The sequence below is a fragment of the Leucoraja erinacea genome, chromosome 15 (assembly GCF_028641065.1).
Source record: "Leucoraja erinacea ecotype New England chromosome 15, Leri_hhj_1, whole genome shotgun sequence".
NCBI lineage: Eukaryota > Metazoa > Chordata > Chondrichthyes > Rajiformes > Rajidae > Leucoraja > Leucoraja erinaceus.
The window spans coordinates 11,867,633-11,880,320 of NC_073391.1; the positions used below are offsets into that span (position 1 = coordinate 11,867,633).

The following is a 12,688-nucleotide window of genomic DNA, read 5'->3' on the forward strand; positions in this document are numbered from 1 at the left end:
AAGGAATAGAGATGCATTTTGACATCATTTTCTTTACAATAAAATCATGAATTGCTTTGGACAATTTAATTTCCAAACAGCAACAGCTTTTGTTTTGATGTGGCCAGAGGTCTTACAAAGTGAACTATCATTGCTGGCATTTTGCAAGTGGATGTCTTGCTGGCATTGATATGCTACTGCTCGGCTAATTTGCTGAAGGGCTATAACTTGTGTGGGATAGACAGTAGACAATAGACAATAGACAATAGGTGCAGGTGTACGCCATTCAGCCCTTCCAGCCATTCAATGTGATCATGGCTGATCAGTACCCCGTTCCTGCCTTCTCCCCATATCCCTTGACTCCGCTATTTTTAAGAGCCCTATCTAGCTCCCTCATGAAAGCATCCGGAAAACCTGCCTCCACCGCCCACTGAGGCAGAGAATTCCACAGACTCACCACTCTCTATGAGAAAAAGTGTTTCCTTGTCTCCGTTCTAAATGGCTTACTCCTTATTCTTAAAACTGTGGCCCCTGGTTCTGGACTCCCCCAACATTGGGAACATCCCGTTTTCCCAACTTGATGCCATTTAGATAGTAATCTGCCTTCCTGTTTTTGCTACCAAAGTGGATAACCTCACATTTATCCGCATTAAACTTCATCTGCGATGCATCTGCCCATTCCCCCAACCTGTCCAAGTCACCATGCATTCTCATAGCATCCTCCTCACAGTTCACACTGCTACCCAGCTTGGTGTCATCTGCAAATTTGCTAATTTTATTTTGAATCCCTTCATCCAAATCATTGATGTATATAAGGATGGGAGGGAGCTATGCACAGGAGGGAAATTGTGACCCCCGTCAAGTCATGGAGTCATAGAGTGATACAGTGTAGAAACAGGCCCTTCGGCCAAACTTGCCCACACCGGCCAACTAGTTCCACCTGCCTGCGTTTGGTTCATATCCCTCCAAACCTATCCTATCCATTTACCTATCTAACTGTTTCTTAAACGATGCGATAGTCCCTGTCTCAACTCCCTCCCCTGGCAGCTTGTTCCATAGACCCATCACCCTTTGTGTGAAAAAGTTACCCCTCAGATTCCTATTAAATCTTATCCCCTTCACCTTGTCCTCTGGTCCTTGATTCCCCGACTCTGGGCAAGAGACTCTGTGCATCGACACAATCTATTCCTCTTATGTATTACAGGGTTCAATGGAAGATGCATTTTGTAAACTGTCTGAAAGAACTTTGGTCCCTGGTTGTGAAGATTCACCGAGGAAGCCCCATTTTAGTAAACAATTTGACAACATTGCCATTTACCATGTGTTCGGTTGCTGGCTTAATTCAGCAGGTGTAATGAGTGCTTCAGGTTTCACTGCTGAAAGCCAAAAAAAACCAATTGATTTTGACAGCCGAACAGACATGATGTGGTAAATCCCCACTGCTGGAATTATATGTTTTGTCTGAATAAGTGGGCACAGTGCAGACCAAAAAATTGCCCTGAGAAATTCCTAAGAATTTTCTAATGTTTTGATTCTGAGAATCGTGTGTTTTGTAACTCTATAAATCATCATCTTCATCATTGAAAACCACAACGGGCACGGTGCCTTACAATGCTATGTACGACAGTGATCGCAACTTCTACTGAAGTGTGGATGGCCGTTGGCTCGTTAGGAGCTTAACCGCCCTTTAACAGGTCTTGTTTTTGGTCCTACTGGGAGTCCACAGCCCCCTCCTCACCTGGCAAAACAGGTGGGAGAGACAGTTTAGTCACCGACTATCCGGCCATGGAGCAGGTAGCACGGGATTACATGGTACCCGTGGTGGGGGGAACTCCTCCCCACCTGACTCTGAGACTATAAACAAACATTCTAGAAGAAAATAAAATTGTGACGAGTGTGTAATCCGCCATTTTATTTTAGTCTAAACTGCAGGAATAAATTGAACACATCTCAAAATCTATTCCTTAACTATGGTTTAATAATAGCAAAAAAATTAATACTTAAATTTTGGAAGGGTACATCAATACCAACGCTTAAAATGTGGATTGCAAGTATGTTGGACACTGCTCATCTTGAGGAAATGCTAATGGATAAATCAGACCAATTCATAACGAGTTGGTCTCCATTCGTCGTTTTTTTGGAATCATATGGTGCAACACAATTGTAAAAAATAACTGTTTCAGGACTGGACGAGGGTTGGTCAAGATTATAAATAATGATCTCCTTTTCTTTTTTATTTTATTTTCTTTTCTCTATTTTCTCTCTCAACTTTCTTCATTTACTCGTTTTCTTTCTTCACACACTATATATTTCACATCTTTCTATCCTTTACTATCTAACTTCTTTTTCTTATTCTCATCTTTTTTCAATGTAACAAAAAAAAAAAAAGTTGTACATAAAATGTATTATGAAAATATATATTAGGCACTTTGGTGCCATATGACTGTACTTACTTCTAATAAAATAAAATATAAAAAAAAAACAAACAAAAAAAAAAACTGCAGGATTAGATGTAATCTTGGCAATACTAGCATGCTTGTCCTGAAATCCATGTGATCTAACCTTTTGGAGAAGCCTTCTATGCGTTACATTCTGAAAGGCTTTGTTAAAGTTTACGTAGATAACATCTACCATACCGCCCTTCTTAGTCTTCTTGGTCTTCTCGGGAAATTCAATCAAATTTGGAGATACGATTTGTCATCCATATAGCCATGCGGATTATCCCTAACCAATCCTTGCCTTTCCAAATGCAAGTAGATTTGTCTCTTACCATTTACTCCAATTAATCACCCACCAATAAAAACACCAGCGAGTCCAAATGCAGACTGGGCGATCGTTTTGCGGTAAACCTTCGCACAGTCCGCGTGAACCAACCTGATCTCCCGGTTGCCGGACACTTTAATTCTCCTTCCCATTCCTACACAGACCTTTCTGTCCTAGATCTCCCCCATTGTCAGAGTGAGGCGAAATGCAAATCGGAGGAACAGCTTCTCATATTTCGCTTGGGCAGTTTACAGCCCAGTGGTATGAATATTGATTTATCTCACTTCAGATAGCCCCGGCATTCCCGGGTCTGTCCATCTTTGGTGTCATTTACGCGACATCCTAAAAATTGGTTGGCGCGTCGTGAGGCATGGTGGGTCATGAGGCGGTAATCCGCGGCGCCCCAGGATTTTGGAATGCTCAAAATATTCGTGCGCCACCTGCGTGACGTATCTCTTGTGCACGCAGACGTACTGATGGCGTACGTTGATGTACTGATGGCATGCGTGTAGCACGTGGTGACGAATGGCTACGCACGGTGACGCACGGACATTGCCTATGCTAATTTATTATGGTTCACCGTGCATCAACGTCCGTAACTATGTGCCGCCCATACGCCGTTGGCGCTCTATTTGCACGTCATTTGAGCGCCGCACCACATGACCACCCGGGTATAAAGTGCGTGTAGCTTTGAAAACTTTTCACTGGGAAAATCCTTGCCACGGAGATAGGACTAAGTACGAACGACATTGCAAATGGCTCCCAAAAGAAGCAGGGCCCTCAAGAGCACTTGGCGTGCGACTGTCGTACTGCTAGACGATTTTCGCGCGACAGTCACTACCGGCCTGTTGTGTAAATGACGCGCAAATGACGTCCAAATGGGACAGGCCATTCCCTCTCTCTCTATCCCTCCCCACCCTAGTTGCACTAGCTTCTCGTTTTCACCTTACAAACAGCTAACAATGGCCTGTTTCCTTTATCATCATTACTTTTTTGCATATCTTTCATTCATTGTTCTTTATCTCTCCACATCACTGTCTATATCTCTCGTTTCCCTTATCCCTAACCAGTCTGAAGAAGGGTCTTGACCCGAAACGTCACCCATTCCTACTCTCCAGTGATTCTGCCTGTCCCACTGAGTTACCCCAGCTTTTTGTGTCTATCATCAGTTTAAACCAGCATCTGCAGTTCCTTCTTACACACTGATGTAATCTCACTGATATGTAGTTGCCAGGCTTTTCCTTGCAGGCTTTATTAAATAAAGGCACAACATTAGCTGCTCTCCAGTCCTCCAACACCTCCCCCTGGCTATTGATGATACAAATATCTCTGGCCAGGGACCTTGCAATTTCTTCCCTAGCTTCCCACAATGTCCTAATATACATTTGATCAGGTCCCTGGAATTTATCCACCTTTACGCATTTGAAGACTCAAGCACTTCTTCTACTGTAATGTTTCTTCAAGATCACTATTTAGGTATGTTACAAAACCTACCTGAATCGTCATTGGGAATCTGCCCAAAGCCATGTCCGCGATTTTGGCGCTGTTTGGAGGGGGCGGGTTTAAAACGCGATTTTTACTAGGCTGTTCCAATCGCAGATGTTCAGCCTAGTAAATCATTAACGAAAAATCGCTGCAAGACCCGGTCGCAAAAGGTATTATTAGTTTTATAGGCCTCGAATAATAGTTATAATAGTTTTAAAATTACTGTCTAACTCCGCAACCTCTCGCAGCCCCAGGGTTTTATAAAGCAAACAATTAAAGGTATGTACCTTATTTTTACATTAAATGGGGCATGTATATAACCCTGTATATAAAGTTATCTATAGCGAGTGGTTCATTTTGGGCTTTTTATATCCCGCAGTATTTTTCTCGGCATTTGAGGGCACTAATCCAGCGCGATGTGAACGTTTTAAACCAGCGCGTTCACAGGAACCCACTAGAAAGCCGATTTAAATGGGCATTTATTTACAGCAATTGAACACTAAATTCCTTCCCTTTGGCCTATAAATTAATGTAAATTAGATATAAAAATCATGTTATATTGTGAATTATTTGTGAATAATCTTTGGACACTTAGGCTATTTAAAAATGTTAATCTTTCCTTAAGAAATGGGCTTTTGACTATCCAAGATCACAGCTTTTTTGTAATGTCCATTGAAAATCAATAGGGAACAAGATGCTAATTTCCGAGTATGAAAATGGCCATAACTTTTTTAATACTTGAGATATGAAAGTGAATTTGGTGTCAAATTAAACTTATTGTTATGCTTTATCTGGTGGGATAAATTGCAGACTTGATTTTTAAAATCTCAAAATTTTGTAACATTGCTACACTATTAATCACCTTTCTCCACAGTATCATCTGAATCATCTTTCTCCACAGTGAATAGAGAGAAATACTCACTTAGTACCCTGTCCATCTCCTGTGACTCCACACAAAGATCTTTAAGACTGTCCTATTCTTTCCTTAGTTACTCCTTTCTCACTCAACTCAAGAGATTTGATAGCCAAATGACTGCCTTCTGCACAGTAGAAATTCTAAGATGTAACAAAAAATGTACGGTACATGTAGAAACAATGAACTGCAGATGCTGGTTAACATGCTAAAAGGACACACAGTGAGGGAGTAACTCAGCGGGTCAGGCAGCATCTCTGGGGAACATGGAAAGGTGATGTTTCGGGTCAAGAATCTTCTTCTGCCTCGACTTGAAACAACACCTCTCCGTGTTCTCCAGAGATACTGCTTCACCTGCTGAATTACTCTAGCACTTTGTGCCTTATATGGTATGTGATTGGATTTTGAGGTTGTCGTCTAGCTCTGGGTTACAGTTCTATCCAGCCACCCTTCACGTGTGGTTCTTAAGTCTGCACAGTGAATGTAGGCCAGTCATTTTCACCATGGCAGCCCATCACAGCCAAATCAGACTGTGACCAGAACACAGCGGATCAAAGCAAAACCACTAGTTGATTGGTCATCTTCATCTGCCTAGCAATACGAAGGCAATAGTAGCAAGTACCATTCTTGGAGTGAATCCAAGATCATCTGACCTGCAGCATTCAGTTACACTTTGCTTTCACAAGTTGGGTCATTGGAAGAATTCAAATTTTTATTTCCTATATCACCTAACGATTGCATCCAGAAATGTTTTCCTCTCACATGGTCAAGCTACTGCTCAGGCAATAGTGCATGGCAATGATTTATTCAACACATGTTTTTATTCACAAATCCAGCAATAAGATTCTCCTGCCAGAAACAGTCATAAACAGGCTTTCCCACTCTCCATCATTTGTTTGGTTTAGTCCAATGTATTATTGTCTTGTGTACAGAGAAAAACTTTTAGTTCAGTTCAGTTTAGTTTAATGTCACATGTACCAAGGTACAGTGCAAAACTTTTGTTGCCTGCTAACCAGTGGAAAGACAATACATGATTACAATTGAGCCATTCGCAGTGCACACATGTATGATAAGGGAATGACTTTTAGTGCAAGGTAAAGCCAGTAAAGTCCGATCAAACATAGTCCAAGAGTTCCCGATGAGGTAGATAGTAGTCCAGGACTGCTCTCTGGTTGCGGAAGGATGGTTTAGTTGCCTGATAATTAACTTTAATTATAAAGGGCAGAAAAAAAGTGTAAAGTCATAGAGTGATACAGTGTGGACACAGGCCCTTCGGCCCAACTTGCCCACACCGGCCAACATGTCCCAGCTACACTAGTCCCACCTGCCAGTGTTTGGTCCATATACCTACAAACCTGTCCTATCCATGTACCTGTCTAACTGTTTCTTAAACGATGGGATAGTCCCTGTCTCAACTACCTCCTCTGGCAGCTTGTTCCATACACCCACCAGCCTTTGTGTGAAAAAGTTACCTCTCAGATTCCTATTAAAAAAAAATTCCCCTTCATCTTAAACCTATGTCCTCTGGACCTCGATCCACCTACTCTGGGCAATAGATTCTGCGCATTTACCCGATCTGTTCCTCTGGTGATCTTACACACAAGTCTGCAATCACAATTTCCCATTCTGGTTAATGTCCCTTTCAGGATGTTGCACAATTCCAAAATCATCTCAGCACACTGTTGATCTAAATAAGAAATACTTAAAATGCAAATCTCAAATCACTGACTCAGTCCTGACTCACATTACATTTCCAAACGCAAGATGGCCTCGCACAAATTGCACCAACAAAACAGTTAGAAGTTTGGTTTCTCATCACACAAATATCGAGTTAAACTTACAGGGTTACTTCTCATCGCTCCTCCTACTGCTCTTGCAGCTTTGGAATTGCCTGCAAGTGTTGCTAGCTGCTTGTAGGAAGCCATTTCTCCAAATTCCACGTCATTCAGCAGGGTCCTCAGCACTTTGCAGGTGAAGGTAGCTGCAGAATGCAACACAGAATGAACAATGAACAGGTGTTTCGCCAAGCAAGGCCAAGCAATTTAATATTTACGACTCTCAAGTCCTGTTCTGTCACTTGGCCAATAAAGTTCCAGCTTGCATTGTTACTAATTTTCCTTAAACTTATTGAAAACACATCCGCAGCTGCATTCAATAGTCTCCGAAATGGGCCCTGTAACTCTGGTGTACGTTTAAACCAAACAACACCTATTAAAACGGACAACGGCAGCAAATGTTAGAAACATTCAGCGGGTCAGGCAGTGTTTGAGGTTGAAGTCTCTTTTATCAGAACTGGAAAAGAGAGGAGCTGAAGATTAAAGGGGCACCTTCATCAGATAGACTGCAGCAGAATGAGAAGGCAGCACACCATCCTTATTATGGGTAAGCAGGAATGTATAATAAATGTTGTCTGTGCCAACAAAGCCCAGACTCTGAAAAATGAATACATTTTAAAAGTCTACTGTCGGAGACTAAACCATGGTGTGGGCCTAATGGCCAATATCTCCCCTTCCATTGGGCACCAGCTGCAGGCACCCAACTCAGCAATGCCATGCAAGTGCATACTGCTGTCCCTCATGGCCATAGATTATTGCATGCATCGGGCCGAGCATGGTCTGTACAATCTGCCCTCCTAAATATACCGAGGTTTACTGAGATGCTTTTCATGTGGATAGGCAATGATTCTGTAGCATACAATTGTGCTACCTCCATCAGCAAGAAAACTTTCTCTAAATATAAACTAGGAGGCATTCTACGAACAACATCCAATCGCTGTGGTAACACTCTGTAGGATTGCTAATTCGAGCAGAATGAATGCACGACTGAATAACTGAAGGCAACAAGGAATGTGGTGTTTTCATTTATGAATTGGTTTGTGAAGTCACTTTATGGTGACTTTTATTTTAACACTGTTGTCAATTGGATCATTCACAGAGTTAAAGCAAAACACAACTGCTATGAGGCTGCTGCTCTCTCTCGGAATTGTGTATTGTTGCTGTATATGTTGTTTTTGTTTCATGTGTGTTTTAACTGTAAGGTGTCCTTGAGTCCTGAAAGGCGCCCTATAAATAAAATATATTATTATTATTATTATTATATTTTTTTGTTTTTGTTTATTTTATTAGAAGTTAATACAGTACAAAACAGTACAGTGGAACCTAATTTTAGGTGCCAACTATGTCATACCGTAATCCATTCTATGTACAACCTCTAGTTTTATGTTTTGAGAAGGACATAAGCAAGACAAGAAAAAGAAAACAATAGAAAGGGGAAAAGAGGAAAAATAGATGGTAGAGGATAGAAAAACGTGAAGTGTGTATATAAAAAAAAGAAAAAGTGGAAAGTAGAAATAGGAGGGAAGGCCCCTTAAAAGAGAAATTTTCAAATCTTTATTCGGAGATGTAGATCTATCCACGGCATGAACTGAAATCAGCAATCTTTACGGTACCGCTGCATCACATGATTCCAAAAAGTCGATGAAAGGAGACCAACTCCTTAAGAATTGGTCATATTTATCTGTTAGTCGGAGTCTCATTTCTTCAAGGCGTGCTATGTCCATCATATTCCTAATCCACATTTTAACAGTTGGTATGGTTGCATTTTTCCAAAATTTAAGTATCAATTTATTTCCAATTATTAACCCATAATTAAAAAAAACCTTTTGGTCTTTATTTAAATTGATATCTTCTACTATTATTCCAAATATAATCCATTCCGTTTTAGGTTCTATTGTGGACTTGAAAAGCTTTGTAAATATATCAAATATATCGCTCCAAAATTTATTCAACTTTGTACATCCTACAAATGAATGTGTTATATTAGCGTTTTGAAACAAACATTTATCGCATCTGGGAGAGACGTTTGGATAAAATTTATTCAACCTCGTTTTTGAATAATATAGTCTATGTAATAATTTGAATTGAATTAAATTATGTCTTGCATTAATAGAACAATTATGTGTGTTCATCAGATACTTTTCCCATCTATCCTTCGAGATCTTTATCATTAGCTCATGTTCCCAATCTTCTCTTAGTGCTTCTGTTGAGGGTAATTCTATATTTAATATATTATTATAAAAGTATGATATTAGTTTTTGTGAATCAGCCTTAATATTCATTGCTTCTTCTAAAGGGTCCAAAAATATAGTTTGAAATCTATGTATATATTTCTTCATAAAGTCACATATCTGTATATATTTAATTGTATGTATGTATTATTATTATTATTATTATTAATGGATACATAGAATTAGTTCAAGTTCACATTTATTATCACATGCACCAATAATGGTACAGTGAAATTTGAGTTACTATACAGTCACACGAATAAAAAGAACACAATACACAATACAGTTTAACATAAACATCCACCACAGTGCAATGAACGTTTCCCACTTTGATGGAAGGAAATACAGTTCAGTCATCTTCCTCTTTGTTCACCTGTGGTCGGAGCCTTTGAACCCACCGCAGTTGCTGCTATGGTTGGCCGATGTACAGGCCCTCTCGCGGGGATGATCGAAACTCTGGCGTCGGAGCAGAGAAACACACTCTGTGGCTTGGTGTTTCTGAATCGGCCGCTTCGTACCGGAGACTGCGGCTTCCAAATCCACAGGCCAAGCTGGGCGGAGCTCCAACACTGGCGATCCTTAGCAAAAGATCCCAGGCCCCCGCGATGTTAAAGTCAGCATCGTGCCCGCGGCTAGAAGCTCGGCAGACTACAGCTCCACGGTGTTAGAATCAGCAGGCCCAACACTCCAGAGCTCCAACACTGCGGTAATTCGGTACTGACCGGCCGGAGCTCCAACCCCAGCAAGGGATCGCCCCGCTCCATGATGGTAATTCAGCGCAGCGTTTGCCGCTGAGGCTCCGGCCGGTCTCCGGTAGGAAAGGCCGAGCCAATCCACTATGTTTACAGCTTATGAAATCCATCAGGTGACTCTTCTTTGGTAGGAACATGCAGGGGGGGGAATATGCAACACAGCGAAAAGACGCATCTCCGTCCAGGTATGTGACTGAAAACGGTTTCCCCCTTTTCACACCCCCCACCCCGCACATGGGACACACTAAGAAATTAAAACATACATTTAGACACACTACAAATAACAAAAGGGTGAAAGGACTGACGAGCTGCTGGCGAGGCAGTCACTGCGGTGGTGCCACCTGATGGTTTACAGATCACATTTGTGATCATTTTTCATGAACCGTGCAGAAATGACAGCTTCTGTAAAAGATAAATAGAAAACCCTGAAAATGCTCATCCGATGTCTGCAGTTCCATTTACATCATTTATGGCGCACTGGAATATCGAAAGGGCCTGTCCCACGATGTAAGTTCACTCAAGAGCTCTCCCAAGTTTAAAAAAAGCAAACTCGTGGGACCTCATCATGAGTATTTTTTAATCTTGCAAATTTTTCACACTGTTGAAAAAAACTTCACGAGTTTCCGCATTTTCCGGGTACCCGCCGTTAGCATTATGAGCCGCTACGAGACACCCACGAGCTCCGACGTACCCGCTACGTACTTACAACGAGTTTGATTTTTTTTAGACTGGGGAGAGCTCTTGGGTGAACTTGCATCGTGGGGCAGACCCTTAAGTACGAACGCTGTTCCTCAAACTTAGAATGAATTTCTCTCAGTGTAAGAAGCCAAGGACAGTCATAAAATTGAAATTACAGATATTGAGAAGTCTGGGGTCATGCTTACTGAAAGAAATGGGATGCTCCACTAAATATTGCATGGGTGCAATAAATGAGATAGTGAACCACACAGCATGGAAACATGTCCTTTGGCCTAGTGTGTCTGCACCTACTGATTGATGCCCACGTGCTTTAACACCACGCTAATCATATTTTATTTTCCCTTTCTTCTCATCAACTTTCCCGGATTCTACCTCTCACCTACACACTAGGGGCCATTTGCAGGAGCCTACAAACCTGCATGTCTCCGGGATAAGGAAAGAAACCAGAGTCGCTAGGAGAAAGTCATGTGCTGAGAGGAAGAACAAGAAAACTCCACACAGTCAGCACCAGAGGATACTGGCACCTCGAAGCAGCAACTCTACCAGCTGCACAGTGCGCCTCTTCTGAGAAGCTGTTGTTTCTGCAGTGCTTAGGGACACGGATGGTGGAAAGGGAGCAGATAAAACAGCAGATTTACATCTCTGACAGTTGCTCAGATATGTTGCACAATAGGCGGAGGCGAACTGTCCCTTGGAAAGCTGAAAACAGCAAGGGGGAGAAGATATCATCATATATCATCATACTAGTGGTGTTAGAAATGGTGGATCTTGAATGGATCTTCTTATCGAGTCCACACACAAGATTAGAAGTTGTCCAGCCAGAGCTGAACACACTTCTCGGCATCTGTATACAATGGTGTCTGTCTTATGTTTCTTGTGCTTCTTGTGCGTGGTGGTGGAAAGATTGGTGGAAACAGGGCCACGACATGAACCCTCTTTCCTTGACCCCACTTGTATAGATAGTGAAGTCCATAGATGCTTCTTCCTTATATTTCTGCACCACAGTTGCTCAGCATGTAACTCCGGTCTAAGGTTGCTCTTTTACTATGCTGGGGCTGTGAAGCAGAGATCTTCTGGACTTAATACCTGGTCTGCTGAACACTAACACACGACTAGTAGGCTCCGTTACACTCTACATGGGAGCCTTATTAGCACTATTCACATACTGTTGATATATGCTCAGACAGAGCACCAGGGGCATCACCCTCGTCTTTAGTGATTAGATGTTTTTGCTGACGAGCCACCTTTGGCTTTCCATGCAGCTGGTCAAGTGGACTCACAATGAAGGGACCAGGTGAAGGGAATTGCTTTCAGCTCCAGCATCGAGCAATGTTGATGTACTGTATTATTCCTGGGAACATTAATTTGTTTTCCTAACGAGCAATTCCGCTGATGAGAGTGACTATAACATGTCCTCTTCTTCATTCAGTCTCTATATCAGTGACAACTTGTGCAAACATTTATAGAAACAACACATGGAGCCACTTCCATGGTATTGCAGCTGGTGAGAGCATAAGTGGTTCAATCTGTGCTCTTATTTTGTGACATAATCAGATCATAAATGCATTATGACGCACCCAGGGAGACAGAAAGAAACCTCTCCTTCCAATGTAGCACAAGGGAAAATATGCTTTCAGAACCACACTGTGCCACAGTGCAGGAGCTCAAACTACACGCATGGATAATTGCAACATGACACCTTTCACTGTCACGATATCTTCTATAGGTGAGAAAAATGTCTCTCATCCCGATCTGCAACTTAAAAGAAAAACTGCAGGCCTATGTTTCAACTTGTGCACTTGTGCTGTCTAATTTCATTACAACCTTTGATTTGCCACATGTACCTGCCTGGGCTTTTGCACAGAACCAGCATATTTTCATTCCTCTTTCATATTTGCACAATCTTTCTATTCTCTATGTTTTTAAATAGGGCCCCATATTCCACAGATTTTTTTTTACCGTAATTTCATGGTGAAACTTTAACCAATTTGTGACAATAGAGGGGCAATAATGTATTTCGTCTATTATTTT

General features: G+C 41.6%; 1 protein-coding gene across 5 annotated transcripts in view; it reads right to left on the reverse strand.

Moving 5' to 3' along the window:
* mgmt (O-6-methylguanine-DNA methyltransferase) overlaps nucleotides 1-12,688 on the reverse strand; it is a 434,918-nt gene that overhangs the window by 103,748 nt on the left and 318,482 nt on the right. For all 5 annotated transcript variants that reach the window (XM_055646685.1, XM_055646687.1, XM_055646684.1 and 2 more), the window contains one exon: nucleotides 6,982-7,121. In XM_055646685.1, coding sequence (XP_055502660.1) covers nucleotides 6,982-7,121 — 140 coding nt within the window. The remainder of the gene's footprint in view (nucleotides 1-6,981; nucleotides 7,122-12,688) is intronic.